We start from the raw sequence: 25,966 nt of genomic DNA, 5'->3' as shown, positions 1-25,966 counted from the left end.
GAGTGTTGTAATGCTTAGATCAATGGTGCAGTAACAATCTGGTTAATATTGTTTGGTAACAGCTTTGTAAATAATAGATGGTTCTCAAACATAGCCTAGAGAGGAATGGGGCAAGGATGCCACAAAATGAAGAGCTTGGCCCTGCAGAGACTGTGCCACCCCTGTCCCCCGACAAATTGCTTCCAGTCTCGATTGGGAAGTGAAATCCAACTGGAAGGTGATTGAGGAGACATTAACAAATTGTATTTTCATTACAAAAATGAAAAAACACCTTGCTGTTCTCCCAGTGAAATCACCTGGGAAGATGATTACAGAGTTACAGCGGGAGTAATGTGTTTCAACAGATGAAACTCACCCAGTTTTGGCGAAGTTGGTCCAGTAGGTCATGACAACAGCGCTGAGCATCACGTCGTTCTTGGAGAAGTTGCAGGGGAAGAGGTCGGTGGGGCCGATCATGGGGATGCCGAACACGTAGGGCACCTCATCTCCGTGGGCGGCGTCAGACCAGGTGGGCTTCATTAGGCTCTGGCAGTGGTGGTAGAAGGCGTAGAAGTAAGTGGGCGAGCCGTAACGGGCGTGCAGGTCGGCCGTCACCACCGCCGGCTCCACCCACTGGTGATCGGTGAACAGGGCCACCAGGGTCTTGCGGCGAGTTTCGGGGTTCTCGCGGTCGGCCCAGTCCGTGTACATGAACTTGATGGTCTCCCTCAGAGTGTCCTTGCCCTCCGGGTAGCCGTACAGGCTGTCCACGAAGTCGGAGACGGAGAAGTCGAAGTCGTTGCCGGACACGCCGTCCTCGGAGTCGACCACGTTCTCCACGAACCGCAGCCCCTCGCCCTGGTTGACGCCCAGCATGATGTCGTAGTTCAGGAACTCGCCCTGCTCCATCAGTATCTCGGGGTCGTCGGGGATGACGTCGCCGTCAATGACGGGCCCAAAGGCTACATGGTAGCGGGCCGGCTGGATGTCCTGCTCCACCAGCTCCCGGGCGCTCTTCTTGCGCAGGCAGTCCACCATGTCCAGTGTGTCCAGCACGTTGCAGCCCACCTTCTCGGCCAGCAGCCGGGTGTACTTCACAGGCTGGTAGTTCACTGCCCAGCTGGACAGAGCAGAACCGCTCTGGATGATAGCTCTGTGGAACAGCCCTACGGGAGAGAGAGGTGACCAACAGGGTTTGAGTACTTCGGTTTCGCTCCATGTTCATGAAGATGGGTTTAAAGGTCTTTAACCTGAATAGCACAAGTCTGGTGTGAGACTACTTATTTTAGGCACACTGGTGCTAATGGAACTAATGACTCTTTGACGAGTAGAAGCTTTTTAGACTTTGCTTTGGGTATCAAATTAACTTTTCATTTTGTTTTTGTGTGGCTAACACAGCTGCCTCAGTAAATGTAGGTTCTAATTACACGGTTTATGAGCGCTGGTATTGTAGTCGTCCCTACAGTGCTACTTGTGTGTCAGTGCGAATGGCTGTTTTCTTCACTGAATGTACAAATGCCACCGTTACATTCTTCTGAGTTAACCTAGGGGATGTTTGGCAAAACGAGGCGAGAAACAAATCAAGCTATTTGTTTTCACTTGCATATTCGTTGAACTTTGATTTGAGGCCATTGCATGAGAAAATTGATTCGGGGAGGGTGATATTTTCATTTCTCTAAGAGCTACACATGAGCGAGACCTGCTCCTGACTTAAAAGCCCGAATACATTGCTTAATGCTTTCTGCATTCTGTCAGCTCTGTAGCCTCACTGCAATCATCTACCTGATCGCACAATTGATCCACAGCTCTGTGTTTTTTTTTCTGTCTTTATACTTGGCTTTTATGCTATGCTCAGTGTCCTTTACAATAGTTTACACACTATTTCTCCTCTAAGATTCGTACTTTTGCTGATAACATTTCTCAGAAAAGCGCATTTAAATTATACAGATCAGTAACACAGAAATCCGGAGCTGGAAGGGCCATTATTAAAACTTGTGCATTTCCAGGGCTCTGTGCACAAATCCGCTACTACTGTGCTCAGCTTGCTATGGGCTGTTTTATTAAGGGAAAACAAAAAGATTTTTATCACAGAGCGTCTCATAAACACCTCCGCATATGAAATCAATAGCTCTTAAATTCATATCGGCTGCCGCATGCTAGCCTGTTGAAACTAAAAAAAAACCCCAACAAAACAAGGCAGCTTGTTGGTGGTTTTTACAAAACACTCAGCATGCTCACTGGGCTCTGCAGCAGCTATTTTATGAACAAGGCTGCTGGTTATGATTTCTGCCTGTCTTTTAGAAAGGAAAAAGCAACATGAGCAGAAGAGGTTTTGTATGATATGGACTAAGAAGCTTATGGATACAGTTTTAGAAGCACATCAAAAAGACAAGAGAACCTTAAAGACTACATGATTTCCCTAACCAACAAGTGTCATTATGGAAACACAGAGTGTTGGTGGACCACGAGTTACAAGAAAATCACCCTTACAACTGTGCAATCATTGTAATTACAAATTAATTACCATGTAATAATCATGTAATACCAGTCTTGTCAGCAGTGTTTTATTTCTTTTGTTAAATACTCTGCAGCCACTACAAAGTCTGATACTCAGATAACATACATAGCTATAATCTATCATGTTTTTTAATATAACAGCCTGTCACTTAAAGTATATTCCTGGTCTTCATGTGATTTTTAAACTGCAATGAAACTTTCTGACACACATCCCCAGCTGTTCGACAATCTCTAAGCTGCTCTGAAGGGGAACAAAGCGCACAGCTTGTGCTCCGAAACGAGAGCCAGCTGCCAGCGAGTTTCCTGACAGAAACATGTCACAGAGGAGTTGAGATGATGATGGAAGGGCACCCTGAAGGAATGGAGGGTCTGATCTGCGGGTCTAGGACTGCCGTTCCTGGACTCGGTCCACTGGACTAAACCCGCAGTTCCTTGCACCTGTCACTCCTGGAGGATTCCAGGACCGTGTCCTGAGCTTGAGAGAGGCAGGCAGGGCGATGGCCGAGATGCCAGGGCCCCAAAAGGTCATGTCAAGTAAAATTCACGTGAGCTCTGTGGAGCTGGACAGGAGGAACTTGAAGCTGTCTTCCATGTCTGTGCGGAGGCTGTTACTGACTGTGACATTCCAGCCTCTCTACTGCTAGTGACTAATAGAAATTGACCGGCTCCAAACTTTTAACAGAAGCAGATGCAGAGTCAGGAGGAATTGACAGAGACTGCATGCCAAGAGAGCTTTCTTTCCTCACTAATCTATACCACACAACTCAGCCGCAAATGTAGAGAAGAGAACTCAGTTAATCTACATAGTGCCACTTATTCATTATTGTACACAACTCCCTAATCTATATAACAACACTACACCCCACCTTCCCATAAGATCCAAAGGAGGCTGGGATGAGCTGGATTTCAACAGATGGCTTCTGACTCCCTGCCCAGACTGCAGTGTGCTCTTTTCAAGTTCTTTCCCAGCTAAAGCAGGCACGGAAGATATGCCCGGAAAGATGGCCAGATGTGCACATGCACCAAAGTGTGACTTTACCACATTTAAGAAATATTTGAGAAAAACTCCAGTTTAGTTTGAGATTCATCCCTGCTTTGCTCATATGAAAAGTATTTCTTGTTGATCACAATTGCTGATCTGCAATCTTTTGTAATGGTGCCTAACGGGCACCTGTTATCATAAAATCCATGCAGAGAAGACACTAGGACAGAGAGGGAGATAGAGAGGGAGTCGGGATGGCTGGACAATTGCTTCATGCTGACATAATGTCTGTGAGCAATGGGTCCCTGTGTCTTTTTATAGAAGCAGTTATATGAAGCAAGGAGATAGAACTGGCAGCATTCTTTCTGGCCAATAAAGATAAATGGAAAGGCTTTATTTTTTAATGCATGTTCTCCATTTTCCACAAGGGCCTTTGAAACTCTCAGTACCGGAGGGCAAATTTTCGAATCATAAATATTGCATGCGTGAAGGGCCATCAATTCAGCAAACAAATTAATAGAAACATAAAAAGAAAAAAAACCTTGAGAAGAAAAATTAAAATGCTATGGATGTTAATGAAACGTAAATCTGGCTAATATTGATAGAAAGAAAAATAATCAAGGGTTATCATTATCGTCGAACTCACGCCAACATAAGCTTTCCTGCTAATCTCATTAGATTCAGCACCAGTTAAAGCATTTTCAGATTTTTCCCACTACAAAATAAACAATTGGATTGTGTACTAATTCTCTCCAAGTGAAGGTTAAGAATATTAAAACTTTGATATGATCAGCTGCCGAACAGCTGTAAGCACATAGAAAAAACAACAACAATAAAACAAATTTGTACTCTAATTCCAGGAAGGCATCTTTATAGTATAGCATGTTAATTATGAATTATGAGCTTTAGCAGTATCCCTAAAGCATTGGAGATTTTTTTTCCAGCCTGAATTCTTGACTAAAAATACACACAGTCACTTTATAAACAAAATGCTAATAAAGCATGAATCATGGGAAAAAACCTGCACAGGGACACATTCACAGTTGCATCCACCTCAGGAATTCAGCCATGAAATGCAAATAGATGAGAAGCTACTATTCTTGGCTGTCCCCCCTGTCCAGATGGGGCAGCAGGATCAAAATTTTGGTTGGAAAAAACTTTGCAGACATGGGGGACAGACAAACGTATGTATGTTACTGAGAAAAGATCTATATGTTTGTGGGTGCTCAAGAACAGACTCCAACCATAGGCAAAGCTGCATATGAACTCTTATGAGCACATCCCTGTACCATGCAGGAAATGTTGTTGCCGAATTAACAGCAGGTGCTCTATTTAAAAGACTGTAAAGAGAGACCCCATCTTGGATCACTGCTAAAGTCTGGCAGTGTCCCTTAAAACTTACTTCCTAAAACCAAACTTCCACAAACACCTTAAGAGCCCTTTAAATCCCAAAAGCTCACTAATTACTTCATTATGAATGTGAGGAGTTTAACTCTCCGCCCATAACAGAATTAATTAATTAACTGACCCCCAGTGAGTCTATTTACAAAAACAGAGGCCATTTGGCGGCCTCTAGTGGCAGGCCCGCTGTAACTGCAGTCCCTTCAAAACACTGGCTTGCTCTAGCACTGAATGCTGCCAAGTGCTAAAATAATGAGAGCTAGAGTCAGCCTATAGCAGACATGGGGAAACAGATTGTGAGTTCTTATTTCAAAGCTGAAACATGTGAACTCACTGCATTAGAGTGCGACCTCTCTCTTGAATAGAGAATCAGGGGGTAAATAGGCAGCAGAGGGAGGTACACAGGCTCAGAGTTTTCACACCCCCCTACCAGGGTCAAGTCAAGGATGGTGCACCAAAGACTGGTTTTCTCTCTTTTCTCTGAAGGGTAATCAGAAAGTGTTGAGGCGGCAGTAAGGCATTGGTAAAAGCATTACTGTTCATCCTTTCACTCACCAGAATGCTTTACTAGCTGGCATTTTCCAGTCAGTGCAAAATCAGCCTTTGCTATCTGGAAAAAAAAATCTTGTTCTATCTGGCCTGCATCAGATGCTCTGTCTCTTAGTCTGCGACCATCTGCCATTGTGGAGAGACACTGTATCTTTGCCTACGTTTATCTCGGAATATTTACAACATACTGTACCACATTCTGTGTGCGTGTCGTCTCTTTTATTTATTTGCCTCATCTGTGTTACCTTTTTAGTCCTACAGCAGCTGAACAGTGTCCTAATGATACGGAAAGCGAGCACAAAATGAGGAATTTTAAGGGAAATTGGGAAGTTCTACTGATTTGTACACCATTTTTTGCAATGCTCTTTGCTTGAATTATAGTGTACAGTATACAGTTATAATAATATTGTAATAGTGTAATTTTGTGTTATTATTAAACTTTAATAATAATGGTAATAATGGTAATAACAGTTGTTAGGACAAACCTACATACAGTAGACTTACTTAGGCTCATTCTACGTAAATTTCCTCTTATGTCTGATCATGCAGAACATTAGTGTTCTTGGTTTGTGATAACATACCTTAGTATTGACTTTCTGTCATGTTTGACTATCCAGCATCCCTCACTCCCCACGGATGTTGGATAGCAAAGTGGTTGCTGTAATAAGCTTGCCGGGCCCTTTCCAAACCTGAGACCACAAAGCAAGGTATAGCTAATTGGATGTGGTTCAGCACTGTCTGGAAAGCACTCAGTCAGTGTCTGGGATCTGGGATCTTCTTATCCCTATCCTGTCTGGACCCTGGGACCCTGCAGGCTCCAGTAGCTGAAGCAGGCAATAAGAATAAGAAAACCGAACCCCATTTGCAGGATCGTGCCCTGTTATGACAACCCTCCTTACTGTGTATAATGACCCCAGTATACTGTGGATATTAGCCTCATTATCCTCTTGGGAGAAGACAGCCTCTGCAGCATGTTAGAGAAGCTTCATGACCTGTTCATGCTAGGCTTTCAGAGATTTCATATATATTTCATGTATTTACAATATGCTTTACGTTGCCGGTCAGGGATCTTGATTGAAAGGCTAGGTTTTGTAACTGATGGCTTAATTCAATCCATCTTTAATGAAGGGAATTACAGGCAGGAATAAATGAAAAGGCAATGGAAGAGTCATTACAGCCTCCTTCATTCGTCCTGCAATCAACATTAAACACAAAGCCTTGATGGAAATGTCCTTGAAAGTGGGTTTTCAATTCCGTCTTTATTTCAAATGGCAAGAGCATCTCTTTCTGTTTCATAGCTACATCGCGGCTGTAAAACAGATCAGCCTACGAGACAAAATCCATGCCAAGCCTCTGCTAGCCCGTTATCCCACAGATCTGCCTTCTTTCCACTTACACTGTTTCTTTCCATTGATTTTTGGACAGTTTGTAGCAAAGCAGGTTGTATTCAGAAATACAAACCATTTCTCCTTTTTTAATACAACATTATCACTTTTAAAGAGACGGGATCAATTCTTAGATCACGACATGATAAGCATTTCTGAGACACTTTTAATAAAAATCTTTACTAACTCAAGAGCTCAGCTGCAGTCCCCTACTGAATTGAAATTGAATGAGTAGCAGAGTCGCAGTCCCCACCCTCAGCCTGAATAATCCTTTAATCACCATCAGTCAGACATCAACAGACACTCACACTGGGGGACCAAGAGGTCACAAAGAGACTAGGGATTTGCAAACAAGAGTATCTTCGTTATAAGTTTTGTGCTCGTTCAATACACTTTTACATCGCTGAGGCTGCAGGGGTGAGAATGTCAATGCAGATTATATGGGCTGGCTGTAAGGGCATTTCCTCATGAGCAAAAGTGCTGAATGGCAGGGCTGTGTGCTTGAATTACTCACAACAGTGGTTTCATTCCCTCCCGCCTTCATTAGATAATCGCAGCCTTAATTGATCTAAGAAGTGGCGTCACTCAAATACTCGATGTTTGCTTCTATTCACAAGTTTGGGATTTTATTTCATTTACAAAATACTATGGTTAAAGCTCCAACATGTTTTAGAGTCGGGAACAAACAGTTCAAATTAATCTGATTATTATTATTATTGAGTCCATTAAGGGTTGGATTGTGTCACCAAAGGCTCAGCTGGAACAAAAACCAACAGGTGGGTGTGTCACCAGGACCAGGACTGGGAACCCCTGACTGAAAAGAATGGATGCAACATGTACAGAAAACAAGACAGAGTCTCACCACATGTGATGGGGAACTGCAGAAAGAAAAGAAGTCAGCTTGTACATACAGGACTCTACAGAATTAATATTGCATTGACCACTCACATGAACAGAGACTTATAGTAAGTCAGAAACTGGATGACATATTCAGCCTGAATTCCAGAAATAATCATAAATGTTATAGGGAAAACACAGTTCCACTGACGCCCCAGACCACATACAGTATATCCAGCCAGTGTTTCTACAAGAGCCTGTATACCTTGTGCAACTCTCTCTGGACTCAGTGGATTGTGACATTGCCCACTGTGTGCCTGTGCTCCGAATGCTACAAATGAATAACTTTGCATTTATAATGAGGCAGATATAAGCATGTTTTAATGGCTTGGGTGACTCATAGAACTGCCTTTTTATTTTTAGAGCTTTCTTTATTTAATCATCAACTGCGCTTCAACATTGCTCTGGATTGTATGGTTGACTTTCCGTTTGGAAATATCTGTGGAATATCTGTGGCCAACTGTATATTACAGTAAGGGATGAGCTTAGAGATATGTTCAGGGCTTTAGAGTTACAGTGTGGATTGGGGTCATGTGTTGCAATGTGGGGGCCAAGGGTGTATTTAAGGCTGATGAATCTGGAATGGGTGCATATTGTCCAAGGTCAGCCAGTTGCTACAGTACCGGCTTCCAACCACCAGAGGGCACCTATACGCTTGCGGGCTACCTCATCCACTCTGGGGAGGCGTAGGTTAACCAGGCCTCGTTAACCCATCCGCACACCTCCCCTTCAGCCTATTTAAACCCTGTTGTCTGTTTCCTCCTTGGTATTGGGTTGTACCTCTTGAGGTACACTTCAGAGCCTTTTTGTGATTTGACAGCTTCCTGTTTTTTTTCCTGGATTTCTGGATTGCCCACTCGACCCCAGTTCACCTTGGTATTGAAGATTTGTTCCTTTTCTTTTTTTTTGGACCTTGCTCTATTCCTTTTGACTACGATCTCGGATCACCCCTTCTACGGCTTTCTTGTTATCTCCTCACCCGCATAGGGTCCATCATTTAACACTTGCGGATATCCAGCCTTAACACCAGTCCCTCCACGCTGAAAAAACAGAGCACCCACGCACAGAAGAACTGCCCCCATGTTCAATGAATTGAGTTCAGAAGAAATGGTCATTTCAATAATAGAATGATAGAGGCTTGAATGATAGAACTTTGTCCTAGCCAGATCCTACCATATGTTAAAGTAGAATAAAGGTGGAAGAAATTACTATTAAAAACCTCCCAAACACGAGCCTATCCATACACAGATATAGTGTATTCTGTATCCAGTATAGTGTAACTGATAAAAGTGTATAAATGCCATTATTCAGCTTCTGTCAGAACAGTTTGTTGCCTACTATTAACTTGGTAAGAGTTTTTATCTTGCAATTTATTTTCTCCATTATGTCAAACCAAAAAGGACAAAGTGTAACAGCGTTATGCACTTTCTCTTTTCTTAAGTACTACACAGCAGTGTGTAAACAGCTACACATATCCAGCAGAGAGTTTAATTTGAAAAGACAAGGCATGACTCCATAAGTTGAGCTTAGAGGTGAACTTTGGCCCTGCTTGTAGAGCCATGTAGCCTGTGAGTCCAGAGAGAATAGAAGACATTCAATAGCTGCCTTTCTGGTCCAGTGATCACATCTGAGATTATCAATCTTATACATTCAAAAACAGGCTTCGGGCAGGAGAGAGAAAATGAAAAATAAATTATTGTGGATAAAACAGAAAGGCCCAGAGTTTGTTTTTCTGACGAAGTGCAGTTTTGATGTTGTGCATTCTGAACACGCTATGAGGCACAGAGAGGCAGCCACATGGAGTTCCTGCACATGCACATTGCTGGGATGTGGTTGTGTGGTGTGTTGGGATGGTCCGTGAGGAGAAATGACACGCTGCATGGAGTCACAAGGGGAGTGGGCTGAGTCTGAAGTCTCAAGGGGAGTGGGCTTTGGGTCGTAAAGTACCAAAAAGGGGGATTTCCATAATGGCGTCAATGATAGTATCATTGATAGTATCTGTGGACAGAGTTGGACTCTGAGATGGTCATCCACAAACAGAGTGCCGTGCTGGTGAGCACCACTTTTGTCCTGTGTTAACCTCTACCACAACCATTGGTTCTCAGAAGGGGCTCTCTTCCATTCAGTAGCTTGACCCTAATCGAATAGCTAATCAAATGATTAGCTTTCTTGGGGTGACTCAGTTGGCTGGGGAGAACCACAACCTGTCCAAAAGCACTTTATTGTCAGAACCTCCCCCTCCCCTTCAATAATAATAATAATAATAATAATAATAATAATAATAATAATAATAATAATAATAATAATACTTTATTAACCCTTTACAATTTCTTGCATCAGGAATTTGTCTTTTTGCATACCCCACCTTGCTCTCCATGAGACACACAGACAGGGAGAGATGCTTGGGGTCAAAGCGTGGGGTCAGCCATTGTAAAGCAGGCGGAAGTGGGTGAGAGTAGGGTTTGACTCCCTCCCAAACTTTCATTTTAAACTCCTTGAGTCCTGATTTAACTGCTACCACAGCATGAGAATGTACTGTGCTGGATGTGATTTTAATGGGGGCCTGTGGGAAGTGTAGGAAGAGATAAGTCAGAATATCAGCAATGGCTGCTTTCAAGCAGAAACCGTCCTAATGAGGAAAATATTAGCAGACAGGGGACGGAGCCGGCAGTGAGCCTGGCAGCCCAGAAGGAGAAGGCTGGGAAACACACTACCAGTTAGTAAACAGATGTTCCTTCTGCTTTGGACCTCAAAGCAATTAATGAAGCCTTTGCCAATTTACACAGGTCTCAAAACACGTCTAAGAGCACCTCTGACTCTGCCAGTCAGGGACATTTTTTTTTATTTTTTTGCAAAACATACATCTGTCAAAGCTGAAGCAGAATCTTACTTACAGACGAGTGGAACCTGCAGATTGAGAAATTAGAATTGCAATTGGGTCATTACAGACTGGAATTACTCTGGGCTTTGATAACAGCTTTCTAGGTTGGCTGGCAAACACAGAGTCGTGGTAGGATGGCAGGACAGACTTGGGTCCCTGAAGATGGGGAAATAAGTGGGAATAACGACTCAGAGAAAGATCTGAGGGCGCTGAGGCTTTGGGGAGGCACAATCACATCTGCGCCTGGCTGTCTTTACTCAGACCTGCCATTTACTGGCACAAGCTGAAGATTTACCATTTTAAATCTGATCAACAGCTCTGAAACAGCTGAGAAGAAACCAGGAAGTCTGCAGTGAAACCGGTTTTTGGGGTCAGGCTCGCCTGAACAACAGGTAGAGTACCAGCACAAAGGGCTCTGGTCCTTGAAATGCCCCTGTGATCTGTTTATATCAGTGTCTTCCAGGACACAGTGTGTGCTTTGATGTCTCCAAGAAATTTCATCTTTGCATCCTTAGAGGTCAGTCAACTGCCAACAACAGGCATTCAGTGCAGCTTCAAGAGGCTAGCTACCTCACACATCTGAGAGAGACAAAGTCCTTGACTGGACTGTTGAGTTGCAGAGGAGCACTGGATATTTATAAACGCAAGACACACTAGCTCAGTCACGTAGGATCTTCAGTCTTCTCTGTTCTCCAGATTTTGCTTGGTTCATATCTAAAGGTTTTCAACAGTGGTGTACGGGCTACATTTACCTCAAAGACAACTTTTAGTCTTAGCTATTCAGTATTTTTATTTAGAAAAAGTGGACTTTCCACTGTAGAGTTTAACTACGTACAGGGGAGACTGACATTTTTTTTTTCTTGAGCTGAGCTGTATTCCTGAGAACGACAGAATTATCTTCCCCCCTGCTACAATGAACAGAACATAACAAAAGACTCTCCAGGCTCAGTGATGGCTTTGGCTTACAACTGAATTTCTCGGGGCCAGTTGAGATAATCTTTTATCACATAAGGATGTACTGTAACAGGCTGGTACTATTCTGGGATACCCCCCATCCTACACCGTACACAGTCCACTAAGTGTAGACGCAGTGCATGAGGCAATGTTGCAAACTGTGCCCTTCAGACTTCTGAATCAGGGCTTGTTTTCTGCCCTCTAAGTGATCCTTTTTTCCTACATGGCCCAAGCAGTGCCAAAACCACGGGAGGCTGTCACTCAAGTAGACTTTTCGAGCTAAGAACACGTCTGCTGACATCACACTACTTTACTCAGAAACGCATCCCCAGCAACAACAATGTCAACAACTGCAGCAAATTAAAGGATGCTGCTGCCTTATCACACTGCTGCCTCCAAAGAGCCCTTCACAGAGGGAAAGCATGATGGCGCTGGCGAGAGGCCGAAACAACGCTGTCTTTGCGTCTTTGCTCAGTGCAGGTCTGAAAAGGGAGACAGCAACAGCAGCGACCCCGAAGACCGCAGGCAGAGTGCCACAGGGAAGGTGCAATGTGACTCACATAGCACGGGTGGCAGCAAGAGGGTGATACTGAAAGGGACACAGAGCTGAGAGAGAAGAGGCACATAAATACAGAGAACGTTTGTACCTGAACCACAGAAAAGCAGTTCGCCGAAGACCCAAAGATTAAGGTACCTGCTTGAATTACTTCTATTGGATGTACAGTAAGTGCAGTATTTATTTAAATTCTATTGGAGTGTTTTTTTTCCTTCTTACATTCTTTTAAAACTCTGAGGAGGACGCACACCTCTCACTTTGAATCAAAACAATGACATTTGCATTTGCTGATTCCCAGGAAAAAAGTGTCACAGTGCTGGTTGATGCAGCAAAGTCTACATACAGCACAGAGGGCCTGTACACACTGTACACACTCGTCTTCAAGGGGCCGGAGGTGAGCTGTAAACAAAGAAGGTTTTCCCCACGTGGAAAACCATAAATCAAACCAAGACAGAACAATACCAGGATCAACAGGAATTAATATACGGACTACTTAAGGACATGCCTGGGGACAAATAGCTTACTTTTCATGCCATTAATTTTGTTTTCCCCCGAAATAAAGAGCTTTTTTAGGAGCTGCCGAGATGATGCCATTTTCAGCTGTCAGTGTCTCTGGAAGTGGGTTTCCTGTGCAGGTGGGCAGAGAGATGCTAGGCTCTTCCCTCCAGCAAGCTTGGCCACGGAACCGCCGACAAAGAGAGCTTTTCTCCGATGCCAGTCTCCAGAAAGCAGACGCACGGAGAGGAAAGAGAAACGCGGCGCCTTTGCAGGGAGAGGATGGGGGGGGGGAGTCTGAGATGGGCGCTGGAACGCAGGCAGGAGACCACTGCGTCAAAGCATTTGAATTCCGCAGGAAGTGTGAGACTAGGGTAGCTGGCAGCAGAACAATTCACATTCACTTAATGGAATAATAACACCATGTCAGCGACAGGAATAAAAAAGAAACCCATATTGTCATAGAAATGAACTCCAGTGGCTTAGAGAAGAAAAAAAAAAGTGGCTCCAATAATTATCTTTGCCCGGGTCTATAAATACTTATTCGAGCTGCTGTAATAAAAAGACCTACAAAGTCATAAGAAGTAGAGGGTAATGCTTGAAATTCTTATTCGGTATTGTCGAAATTTTGCACACACACAGAGCTTTGAGATATATAATTCATATACTTTATATAGCGACGCAACTCAGAAATTAAGCATTTTCTCTTTAGCGGTGTTTTGCCTGCGCGTCTGTGGTTCATCTGCGGTGCACAAGTCTCTCTGGTAAAGCACCGAAGAGCAATTTGAGCAGCAGAGGAAGATGAGAAGCAAACAAAAATATTCATTTCGTTTTCTTTTGACTTAACAAATGACATTACGTGTTCAGGAGGGAACGGATTTAAAAGAAAACATATGTGCAGATAGAAAACAGAGGGGGGAGCGGGCTTCTTCCCACCCTCCTTGGGAAGGAGAGTGACCTGCATTGGCACCGGGTTCGAGAAAGGACATGGCAGGTACTGTATGTGCCTAATCAGTCTGACCCTTGAAGAGCTGCTGGGCCACAAAATCAACCAAGCCAAACAAAACAGGTGCCTTAAATCCCCACAACAAAGTCTAGAACGTACATATTCCTCTTGACAAGAAATTCTAAAATGTTTAATTAGAGAGAAAATATTGTTCTTGCAAAATCTTATTAATATTATCACTTTTTGATTTCTTTTGGGTGATGGGGGGCCGGGACGATATTAGACACAGTCACTGAGAGCTGATAAGCTGAAGCCCAAGAAGTGACATTTCACAGCTGACCTGTGTTCATAATTTATACTGCACCTTCCATTCATATTTCTACACATGACTGAATAATTAAGGGCCAAACAGACATTTATTACACAAATGGAAAATAATGGTCTTTGTTGGCTGCCAGGAAGTTCTTAGCATGAATGATGTTACAGCGCACCTTATAGTCCATTTCCATGCACAGTTGCAGACTTCAGTATTACACCTGAATCAGCAGTTTGCACCTCTTTATTACATGTCATAAGAACTGCTTGTTAAACTACATTTATATGTCAGTGGTGCATCTTCAACATTTGGTAAACACCTTCATCCTAGGGAGTTGTAGTCAAGGTATTCTAATGAATTAACAAATGTTTATATCAGCAACTATTAAGTATAATTGTATCAGATAGTACATGCACTCCTATGTCTATTGCACATCTCAGGCTCTTTGAAGTGCAGAAAACTCTGAAGATCCCAACCCCAGCCCATGACAGAGACACTATTCTCATACATCATTTTGTGAAAATCCCCTCTTTATATAAATAACAGCAATCTTACACTTCATGCTCTAATCACAGGCGAAATTAATCATACTGCACTTTTAATTAAAAAGGTGGAATCGAGTACTGGAGCTGCTTGCTGTCTGTGAGCTGCAACACGAGAAATATAAAACAGTCAGATCAGCGTGCCAGTAAGGAAGCATCCCAGAGGTTTAATTATCTGTACTGTCAATCAAGGTGAAAGAAAACAAGAACGCGAAACACCACAGAGCAGCAGAGTCCTCGTGCGTTTCACAGACTTACTTTTAAACTAAGAGAGACGGAAGATAGTAAAAACCTTAAATGCAGAAGAAAAAAAAAAGGAAAACCGACTCGGAAATGGTTTTGAAACCCAGTGTTTCGCTAAATTTAAAGTGACAACATAACAAATGGCTAGACTATCCCAGAAATTGGATTATTCAAACACAACCCCCTTTTAACACCTCACCTGTTAGAGGCTTGGGCTGAATGCCTGCACTCCTAACTGCTGTATTTACATGACAGTGCAAGAGCTCTATTCACTCCGTGGGGTCAAGAGCTGTGACTGTGAATATGGGTTTTCAGAAGTCAGATTCATGTTCGACTTTGGCTCTGACAGTATTTCACATCTTTGTGCCCTGATTGTGATGCTGAACTGCAATGACAGGGCATTCTTGACACTGCACAATAAAGGAAAGTGGAGGGAAAAGACTCCGTTCCTGAGCCAAAGCAATCAGAGAAAACAACGCAGACAAGTCTTCCTGCATCTTACTGGGGAGCTCACAAGACCTTATTTCAGGGAGTGCTGCACTGATGCACCATGACTTGTGCAATTTATTAAGGTCAAACCCAGACAGTAATATCTCATTTTAGGTATTGATGTACATTTCATTTTTTATCTTGCCTTTTTACTCTTAAATTGCATTCATACCACAGGTCTGTCAGACCAGGCAATTTAGATCAAATGGACAGACAATTTCTGCAGCGTTTAATAAGAGAAAGTGAAAAACGCATTGATATATTCCTTTGTCACTCTTCCCCCTCTCCTCTCTCTGCAGGACCAAGTGTGTGAATGGTATTTGCCAGTGAAACGATAGATGGCTGTTAGTTATATTGGGGCCTTCTTCTTCTTTCAAAAGTTCACGAGATCTACAAGTAGAAGCAGGGAATAGGAAACCAAGACATGCTCAATTGGTGGAAATATTGCTGGCTCAGACCACTCCAAAGTAGTGCCAATTACCCCAGGGAATCACCACCTGATTGGTTAGCCAGGCAGCCAATCAATGAGCAAGAAAGGGGCAGGGCGGTACAATATGAGCTCAGACTCTGCACTGGTACCATGTTAAGAATGTCAAGGGAACAAGTAATTACTTTGGCTTTAAGTTGTTCTTCATTCAGAAATGTACATTTTCAAAAGCAGGACAGGGTGAAAAGCAACAAGAACCAACGTAAGAGCAGTTCAGGATGTGGCAGGGACGAAGAGAGCTGCTATGCATTTAAGAAGGTCCCTTGGGTCATGGAGTGAGGAAGGACGCAGTGCAGTGTGCAGTGTCCTGGAGATGAAATACTGACATTTTGTATGGTGAATGAATATCCTTTTGAAACCCTCACGCTGCATTAGCATGTATACAACAGAGACTCGGTAAGCTCCAAATAGACAGAAACAGATAGCAAGATAGATGTCCCATCATTTCAAAACTGTCTGGAGGACAGCTCCGGGATGTTCTCAGCTAGCAGACTAGTCTTTCAAAAGCTGAACATTCAGTCGAAATGTTGCTTCCTCTTTGTTTGCACCTTCCTTTCAGGCCAGCTAAAGCCTCCTAAAGAGAGTGGGGAGGGTGAAAAATATTGAACCAACGGCATAAAATCCCAAGTGGTCCTCTGTATCAGAGCTGGCTATCCAGCAGGCAGTAACATGACCCTCTGTACAACCGAAGCACAACAGCCTGATGAATTGCAATCATTAGGCTTAATATTCACTCAGCTGGTCATGTCCTCTTAGAACAGATTTCTGTTTAATTCCACAACAACTGCTAGCAATACAGAAATGCCTCAGACAGGATATTATCATAATAGCACCTGTAAGATTCCTCATCAATTTGTAAACAGTTCTTCGCGGGCGTGTTGTTAATGCACTGGGCATCAATGGGCAAGAGCGCTTCCATTGAATTACTGAGCACTGTGCGTATTACATCTCCGTAATAAAACTGTACCATTAAGTGTGCACATTTATAGTCTTCCATAAGCCAGAAGTCTTAATAAAAATGAAAGCTGACATGGGTATGAGGAATCCTCCCCAGTCCCAGCCTTTAATGTATTAGACTTCCCATTAAAAGGGGAGCACTTCTTCGGAAGCAGAGCTTTTAGGCTGATTAGTTATAGGAATAGAAAAAAAGGAACGACCTTCACCAGCATCCCTCCCCCCAACCGGTCGGAATTTTTAACTACTTAACATTCAGATCGCGGAGCGCAGAGCCATCTCTCATTTTACATCATAATTATTATTAGGGGAGAGGAAGAGAAAGCGAAATCTGCATGTACAATTAGAGCCCGCCTGATGCCAGGTAGATAATACATGAGGCTGCCTAATGTCCTTGCGTCGGAACTTTATTTTGCAACTGACGACTGAAGCAGTTCTCGCAGAGGCTCTGTGGGGACACAACTGTTGAGCCTTGTCTGCAGCCTTTTCCAGCAGCAAGGCAATACCTTAATGAACGTTTGGCATTCAAATCTCAGCCGAGCCCCGAGATGAATTGCCGACGAGGAAAATATTCTTTTACGAGCATCTTGCATTTTTAATGCGTCCTGCACGCACAGCGGGTTGAACATATTGGCAGCGGGGACTCCGTCCGGCCTCCATCTCCCAGGTGAGCAGAAGTGGGAAGGCACACGGGCTTTTCTGTGATGCAGGAAGCGCAGATGAATGTCACGAGTCACAAGACAGTCTTCCCCCCCTAGGCAATAGGAGCTGTTCCCAGTACACATACATGGTGTCTCTGGCACCTCACTGCGGATCTTTATATAGCTCATTCCAACCAGGCAAATGTGCCCTGGATGCAAACATATGGCGTCTGGAATTTTACTGCAGGCAAACATTCCATTCTATACACTGGAGAAAAGGCTGGTAATGTGACGCTCAGAGATGACTTGAACCAGGTCAGTGGGGGTGTCAGCCAAGTCTAGCAGTTCTGCCCTCTATGATTTCTGTGCACCGAGATTGTTCCTTTTCTTTCAATCACTTTTCTTTTTGAGCTCCGGCTGGCTGCAGAGTCATAACTGTAGGAGCACGGCACTGAAGGCGCTGTTAAAATAAAACGAATCGGGGACACACAACAGCCTTCATTTTCTCAGCTGCATTTGGAAGTGAATACCACCTAAAATTGGTTTTACACATTGTGCCACGTTCCTTTTAATGATTTCCAAATAATTCTTAATGTTTTTCTTCATTAAAGGTGGTAAACTGAACAACAAAAAGACAAATAGCTTGGAGTTCTAATGTTAGTGTGAGACCTTATTTCACTGATATTCCTGCAGCACAGTTCAGTAACAGTTTAACGGCATCTGTCTTTCCGGTGTTCTCAGAGCTCTGTGGCACTCACTTCTGTATCTCTCGGTTTGATGAATGCTTGAATTGTGTCAAGTGTTCCTGTGAGCTCCCTCTCCAAGTTCATGATGTACAGTAAGCTGAACATGTCAGATGAGATGATACTGGAAAGCAACTGCAATGTAGAAGCCAGGGCTCGCTCAGTCTCCATTTCCAGTAAAAAAGGCAGAACATTATAGTGACAAAACAAACTGGAAAACTGGGAAAAAAGCCGAGAGATGTGCATGAATATCTACTGAGTTCAAAACAGCATTTGCATGTGGAAATGTCAATATTAACTGTAGGTTGGCCAGGATCAGACCCTGCAGATAAAAGAGCAGAAGGAAGCAGGGAATGGGGTCAGTCAGGAGACTCAGATATCGCGAAAGGAGACTGAAAGAAGTTACTATCCTCCCTTAGAAGACAGGCCTGGGAAAAGCCTGATGATAGGCCAAGAGCGGAATTCTGAACACGGAGAAGGGTGTGAACCATGTTATCACAAGAGAAGCCAAGTAGAAGATGAGTGGAGCTACTGTAAGTGACCACAGGGCACCGTTAAGACAAAGAAAAGGAATGTCACCATACATTCCAGGAAATCATGGGAATACTTTAATACTAAAATCTACCTAGCCCTGCCTGATACCAGTAACCAAGTAGGCTAGTAAATGCTAGATGACACCATTATTGCAAATTACATGTGGACAGAACACATATCCCTGCTCTGTTCTTATATGGCCATTTCCAGTTAATGAGATAGTACGTATTGACTGATGGAGATGATCATTGTAGTTGAACTGTGCTTTTTTAATAAAGCGAAGGTGCTCTAAGAAAATACTTAAAAAACAACATGGCCCGGAGTCATACAATTTTGTCGCCTATTGAAGATTCCTCATATATGGCAGTTGTTTTAAGAAAACAATATCCTATCCATTCTGCAGCAGACCGAAACATCTTTTTGCTAGTCCTTTCTCCCGTCAACCAGTTTAAATGGAAAGGATGGCTCCTCTTCTTATTGTGTCTGACACTACCAGAAAGGAGAAAACCACAAAATTGTGTTTGGAAGAAGCTTTTTAAACACAACAATAAAGAACTACTGCCCCTTACTCCACCCTGCAGTACACGTGAGCTGTAACACTCACAGGGAAATCACACACAGGGGGAAGGGAAGTGAAGAACAGCAGGACTGTTTTTCTCCTTCCCACCCCTCCTTGGGTCAGCTGGGCAGAAACATTTTGGTGTAGCTACGCCCCCTAATTGGTCCCACGCTCTGCCCTCTTCTGTGGGTCACTGTGGGTCACCGGCACCACAGACCAACATCATGGCAATGCCATCTGTCAGCATGTTCACTGGGCTGTAAGGCCACCAGATGTTATCTCCTTCATCGAAGGTATATTTAGACACAGATTCTAATTTTGAAAGTGCTATCATCTGTGTGCTTTATGTGGTTTATGATAATATCGTTCTTGGTCGTGGTGAGCGCCCTGCCCATGGTTTTCCAGGCTGAAATGGAGTCCTCCATCCTTCAGTGTTGATCACGGTGAACTGTGAAAAGTGTGTACCAAGAAAATTTAGAAATGATCATCACAATTATTTGTTTTACCCATCACATTTTTGAATTCCCAAATGTGTATTTTCAATGTTTCAGCTCACGGATACGAACCCCGTCACCTGCACAAGGGAGAGAGTGGGGAAGTGTAGACCTCTGATTCGCCCACCTTCGGGCCACATGTCCCAGGCAAGCAAAGGTCCCTCCTGGAGATTCAGTGCCTCAATCGCTACCCGTACCTTGAGCCAGCAATCTCCCAGGATGTCATAGGGGGCCTAGGAGGCAGTCTTGACCTTGGCCTTTGCAAGGGAAATACTGGTCACAGTGGGCTAGTGACATGCTCCAGGCTGGAACTCGCTATGCCTGGGCAAGAGTCTTTACTACTTGAGCTACTCAGGAGGCTGTAGGATCTGTTCTCACACATGGAATCCATGCTGCTGTTCTCACTGCAACCTCACAAAGTATTAAATTATTATTATTGTTCATTATATATCCACCTGATCTGGAATTCCTACTGTACTTATCTCTTTAAAGTTTTAGCCCATAGTACGGACTCCTATACCCACATTGAAGAATAATCCACCCATCCTGTGAACCATTCATCTTCACACAGATACAAGTTCTGCACCAACGTAGTTGAAGAGAAAGAAAATGCATGTCCTGCAGGTGCCCGGGACGTCGCAGGGGTCACTGTCCAACCTTACACTTTGCAAAGCTAAGCCAGCTGTGCACTGCTGCTTGCAGAATCCCAAGGAGTGACTTGTCTCTGACTCACAGTGTCCGAATTACAGACCTCAACCTCTGCTCCAGGCAAGTGCCTACATGTATGCCAGACGAGTCAACGAATGAGTTGTTTAGCCATTTAAACCTTGGGGACCCTGCAAAAACTTTTTCATGTTCAATCTTTAATTTTCCACACTGCTATTTAACCCTCCTCTGAAATACCTCAATTGATAAACACAGATCTCTAACTAACTGAATGTGAAAACACAGATGTCTATATTTAACACAAAGCTCTCTATTTGCCTCGCAGATAAAACTGAATTAGACTAAATTGCTCTGAGTACTCAGCTAACTTTTGACCTTCTAACATTACAACTTGGATGCCCCTGCTAAGCTTGTATCCAGGAAGCGACTGAAAGATATTTGTTAATTCAATAAAAATACAGCAGAAGTAAATTGCCTTTCAGGAATCAGCGGTGCGTGGCCTATAAATTCTTCCTACATATTTCCTCTAGTGTCCCTTATCACATCATTGGCAGCCAACTTTCATCAAAGAACAGATGCTGTGGACGATAACTGAAATTGTTACTTCTTTTTAAGTGTGCATATTGTTACAATGTATGAAATCATATTCGTTTTGCTAACCCGTGTCAGAACAAATGCTCTCCCTGCATTGTAAGCTTGCCAAGTGTTACTGTCATGAGCTGCAAGGATCCTCAGTGTTCACTGGTCTGTATTCCTGGTTTCAACTAAGGGGTATCTGCTCTGTTCTGTTCTAGGAGGAAAAAATATTCAGCAGCAGTAATATCCAATTTCCTCCATAGCACAGAGCTGGATTCTTGAGGCGGCAGTATAATAACACGCTAGATGAAGCATGGCATCATAGAATATGAATAAAAAATACATTTATTGTAAAATTTCAATCCAAGAGCAGTCATCATTCATCAAAAGAAACCAAGGCAATTAGTAACACTTTGATGCAGATTTGAGAACGCTACGTGCAAAGAAACCCTCTCAAATCAAAGTGGAACCACTGAAATGAGCTCTTTCTAGGTGCTCTGATCCTTTAATGCAAAGGTAAGCAGGGTATCCTTCTAGTCTCACAGCTGTGGATTTAAGAGATTCTTCTGAAATCATGCCAAGGAGTTGTGGTGTTTACCTAATTGTCAAGGTCGAATCCTATGTGTCACCATAGCTTGGTCTGCTAAAGCAAATCCCATCCCCCCACCCTTCAGGTCTTGTAAACATAATGTTTGAACCTGTATTGTGTGCTACTGACCTCCTTTAAGAGACTGGCAGAGAATTGACATTAAGAAGTGTGATCATCTATCGCACAATATATGCTCTACTGCATTTTAACATAGGATTGGAATTTGCAGCAAAACCATGGCATCCTTGGGATCCTTAAGTGTGATGAAAGGCCTAATTATTGGGAATCACCAGTTATTTAGTTATCACATACACACTGGATTGGCTAAAAATTGTAAAGCCTGGGCTTTTTGGCAATGACTCCCGGAGTTGCTCAGGACAAAATGGGACATGCTCTTCCGACATGCCTGCCACCCTTGAAGGGCGAGTCAGCACTCATGGTACGACTGATGCGTCTCTGTTAGGAAATAGTAGTGAGGACCCTATGCAGAAAACCTGAATGATATCCAAAAGGTGTAGTCAAGAGAGCAATCCAAGATCCGAAAGCCGTAGGTAAACAAGCCGGGCAAAAGTACAAAACCAGAAGTGGAGCCGTGACCCATGAGGAAGCCAAGAGTGAAAACCAGAGCGATCAGTAAAGGGCCAAAACCAAAACCAGGAGACGTAGTCAGGGAACAAACCAGGGTCAGGAAGCCAATAACCATACTTGGCAGGTTGCAGCGAAAGAGATAGTAGCTCAAGCCAGGAAAACTGTAATACTGAGCACAGAGGAATGTGTGAAGCAGCATTAAATAGGGTGGGGAAAACTGGCTAATTGGGAACCGTTTGGAATGCGAGGTGGAATGACGAGTCCTCCGGATGGAGTGGAGTAACAATCTCTTGCTGATGCCACTCCTGGAAAACCACAGATGCTCCATTAGATGGAGAGTGAAAAGAGCTGCAGTCAAGTCATCCGAACCTTATCCCTGCATCCACAACCTTATCCCTGCCCTGGGAGAATCCTTTACTCCTACCCTTACTTCACTGGCAAGAGAAAACCCAAAACCGACTTCAATGTCCACACCATCACAGACACAGACAGAGTTGTGAAGTGTGTGAGCTAGGCCACAACTCCAAACCATCCATCCATGTTCTAACTGCTTTATCAAATAGAGGGTCACAGTGGGAGCTGGAGCCTAACCTGGCAAGCAACAGATGCAAGGCAGGATACTCCCTAGACGGAACTCCATTCCATCGCAGGGCACACAAAGACACACACACACACACACATGACTCCAGCCCTTCAGCTTTGAATCATGCTTGTCCTCTTTTTATTCAGGTAAGGATGGATTTAACAGCGTCGCCAATGAAAAGCAGAGACACCCAAACATTCCACTGTAACTGTCAGACACCTTTAATGAGACTCCTGGCAACGGCTTTGATTCTAGAACTCCCGATTCATTATACATTCCACGGAGAAGCACACTGTAATCCCAGCCTACAATAAACCCGCATAACCCCTTAGAAAGAAACATCTGAGGAATCAAAGATGCTTTCGCAGGAGTCACATACTGTGCATTGCCATAGACAATGATAAGGAGAAGTAATTGGAAACCTAATTGTCAGTCTTGCATGCTGATAAAAGTGCACTACATAATACAAATTACCAGTCACTTAAGTTTCATATTTTCTTTTTAAGAATGAGATAAACATGACTATCACCATTTAGACAGCTCAGGAAGATCGGCACCTGTTACTGCATATAAACAAAAATGTCATTTGGTTGAACGGACACTGGAGTCAATTAGTTAAAGCTGTCTGTGTGAGAAAGAGAAGATGGAGGAAGAAAAATACTTTTTTATAAGCATGTAGCACACACCTAGTGTAGCTTTTCTTCCGCAGTCTGTGCCCAACGTGAATTGCCTCTTAACTGGAGTCTGTCCATTACCTTGGCACCAGTTGAAAGGCAGATACGACAGTCCATGTGGTCAACCATTGAGCCTCACACCTGCGGTAAGCTGCCAAGTGTTGACAGAAGGCATGCCTTAATCCAGCACGAAGACTTCCGACATGAAGAGAATATCATTTGTGTGATCTACACTTCTTTCTTGCGTGATGCTTTTGCGGTAATAAAAAGCCATCCTCCGCTACCAGACAAATTCTCCACATCTCTTTCCACTTTATACATGCTTTGTGTGTCTGATCCAATTTAAAAGAAGATACAGTATAGTTAGAGCAAGTCCCTCTGGTGGCATTGTAGCAGAGCTTCATGTATTTAAGAATATCAGCCTTAAACCAGGCACTGTATTACACTGAATGCTTGGCAACACTTGTTATCAGAAATGGGTTCTAGTTATGAATGGATATCTTGCAAACTTATAACCCAAAAGATAAATGATCATTTCAAGAGTATGGAACAAAGATATTTTCAACAACTAACATTGTTAATTGACTATAGTGGCCACAGTTAAAGCAGGTCCCTCTGGTAGCATCGTAGCAGAGCATCATGTATTTAAGAATACAGTATCTCCTTGAACCAGGCATTGTATTCAACTGAATGCTTCGCAACACTTGTTATTAGAAATGGGTTCTAGTTATGAAAGGATAACTTGCAAATTTATAAACTAAAATATAAATGATCATTTCAAAAGTATGGAACAAAGATATTTACAACAACTAACAGTGTTAATTGACTATAGTGATCACATTGTAGGCTGGGTCTTCTACACTGAGGTCAGTGTTTTTCCAATGACTGCTAATTGTTAACGGTGACTTAACAACTGATCAATACACAACGGGAAGATGTGCTGAAATGTCAGGTGGAATCATGTTGGGGTTATAGACATGATACTTTATCTCATGTTTTCCAAATGGTTTCCAAGCTGAAATGTATTGACAAATGCTGACCTTTAGATATGGTAATGGAGATAAGGAAAATGTAAAAAAAAGTGCCATGACCTTTTTATACATTTACGAACCTTCCTTTGATCAAGTCTATATTGGTCCAGAGTAAAAAAAAAACGTTTTTCAAATATGCTCAATATTTAATAATGTTCATACATTTATATGGGGTCACACTGAACATGCACAAAAAATCCATATTCATTAGTGGCTTCCTCCAGAATTTTCAACATTTTCTAATATTACATTGGTGTATTTTGCTATTTAGTAACATTACAGAATTGAAATGTTTAAAATCAGCTTTCCTGGGGAGAAATGTCTTAGGTTCAACACTTCTTATCCCTTTATGTTTGCAAACTCATACAGGTGACAAAAAAGCAGAGGAAATGATTTCATGATCTCTACATGAGCCGTAGATCCGTCTTGCTTTCTGCCATGGGTGGGAAGTATTTTTCAAGGAAGCTTACCTTCCGAATGATGGGATAGCGTGAGAAGGCTGACGCACGAGGCCCCGATCCCAGATCCGAACACCGTGATCCGGTTGGAATCTCCTCCGAAGTAGCCGATGTTCTCGCTGATCCAGCGCAGTGCCTGGATCTGGTCCAGCAGTCCGTAATTCCCCTTCGCTGCCTGATCGCCGGTGCTGAGGAAACCTGAAGGATAGGAAACTGGACTTCAGGCACTACCAAAGCCTAGCAGAAATGTTGTTTAACCTCTAGCATGGAATAATGCAAAACAAAATCTCTGTGTCGAACGGAGTCCTTCTAACTGGTAAGTATTAAGCTGATGGAGCGTGATGATGTGTCAGGAACAAGGAACACAAGAACAAAATAAGGTTTACAAACGAGAGGAGCCCATTCAGCCCTCCTGAGTGGTTTTGTAGTTAGTAGTTCATTGATCAAAGGATCATTTTTTTTAGAGAAGCCAATGTATTGGCAATGTATTTAACAATATGGCAGGGTATCCCGTTCCATACTCTCAAAAAGCTAACGGGAAAAAAAAAGAAATTGCAGGTTAATTCCTCTTTTAACTGTGGAAGGAAAGACAAAAAACCCATTATTTTCAGTGTTAAAACAACTCACTGTGTTTTTGTGTTATTATGCTGTTCCACATGCTACAGCAAAATGAGAATTTCTGCTTTAAACACCTCCTCTTGCTCTCCTTCGTGTTTTCTGTGTTAGCTGGTATGTGGGAGGCTTGACTATCTATCTGCTGAGGGCTTTACTTCTGTGGCCACGGCCTTCAATCAGCTCTCCTCCCTTGTCTCAGCGGGATTCTCCAAACAACAATGTGCTGCAGGGATCGGATAACATGCAGGAGACGAGGAATAACCTCAAATGTCTCCCAGGAGATTCTTAACTCATCCAGCCCTAGACCCCAGAACCAGCTGTATACCTGTGGGACTTGAGAATCGATGGCAGTGTTTGTCTGAACTTGTTAGGTGGCGAGGACAATGTCGGGGGTCATGATGAATGAGGAGCCAGCCTGAGATCCAAGTGGGGTGGAAGGAAATCGGTCAGGGAAACGGACTTAACTTCCCTGCGCTTATCAAGAGTAATCATTTAAAAGTAAAAGATCTGAGCTAAGAAGTCAGGGGCCTTGACTGACCTGTCCTTAAGTTATTAAAGAATTAAGTTTAAGGAATGTATTTAACTGGTATCAATGTTGGTCCCTTGCACAGTCCAATTAGAAATCTGCACCACATCCCTGAA

At 43.1% G+C, this 25,966-nt stretch overlaps 1 protein-coding gene across 8 annotated transcripts in view; it reads right to left on the bottom strand.

The window, feature by feature from the left end:
* The window catches only part of nlgn3a (neuroligin 3a), a 138,840-nt gene that overhangs the window by 12,412 nt on the left and 100,462 nt on the right, over positions 1 to 25,966 (bottom strand). For all 8 annotated transcript variants that reach the window (XM_088596858.1, XM_088596864.1, XM_088596865.1 and 5 more), the window contains 2 exons: positions 24,722 to 24,907; positions 356 to 1,145 (listed from right to left, as the gene is read on the bottom strand). In XM_088596858.1, coding sequence (XP_088452984.1) covers positions 356 to 1,145; positions 24,722 to 24,907 — 976 coding nt within the window. The remainder of the gene's footprint in view (positions 1 to 355; positions 1,146 to 24,721; positions 24,908 to 25,966) is intronic.

Source organism: Lepisosteus platostomus, chromosome 10 (assembly GCF_059453375.1).
Source record: "Lepisosteus platostomus isolate fLepPlt1 chromosome 10, fLepPlt1.hap1, whole genome shotgun sequence".
NCBI classification, from domain to species: Eukaryota; Metazoa; Chordata; class Actinopteri; order Semionotiformes; family Lepisosteidae; genus Lepisosteus; species Lepisosteus platostomus.
Note: the sequence above shows the minus strand (reverse complement) of the source record. Positions and strands in the feature narration are given on the sequence as shown.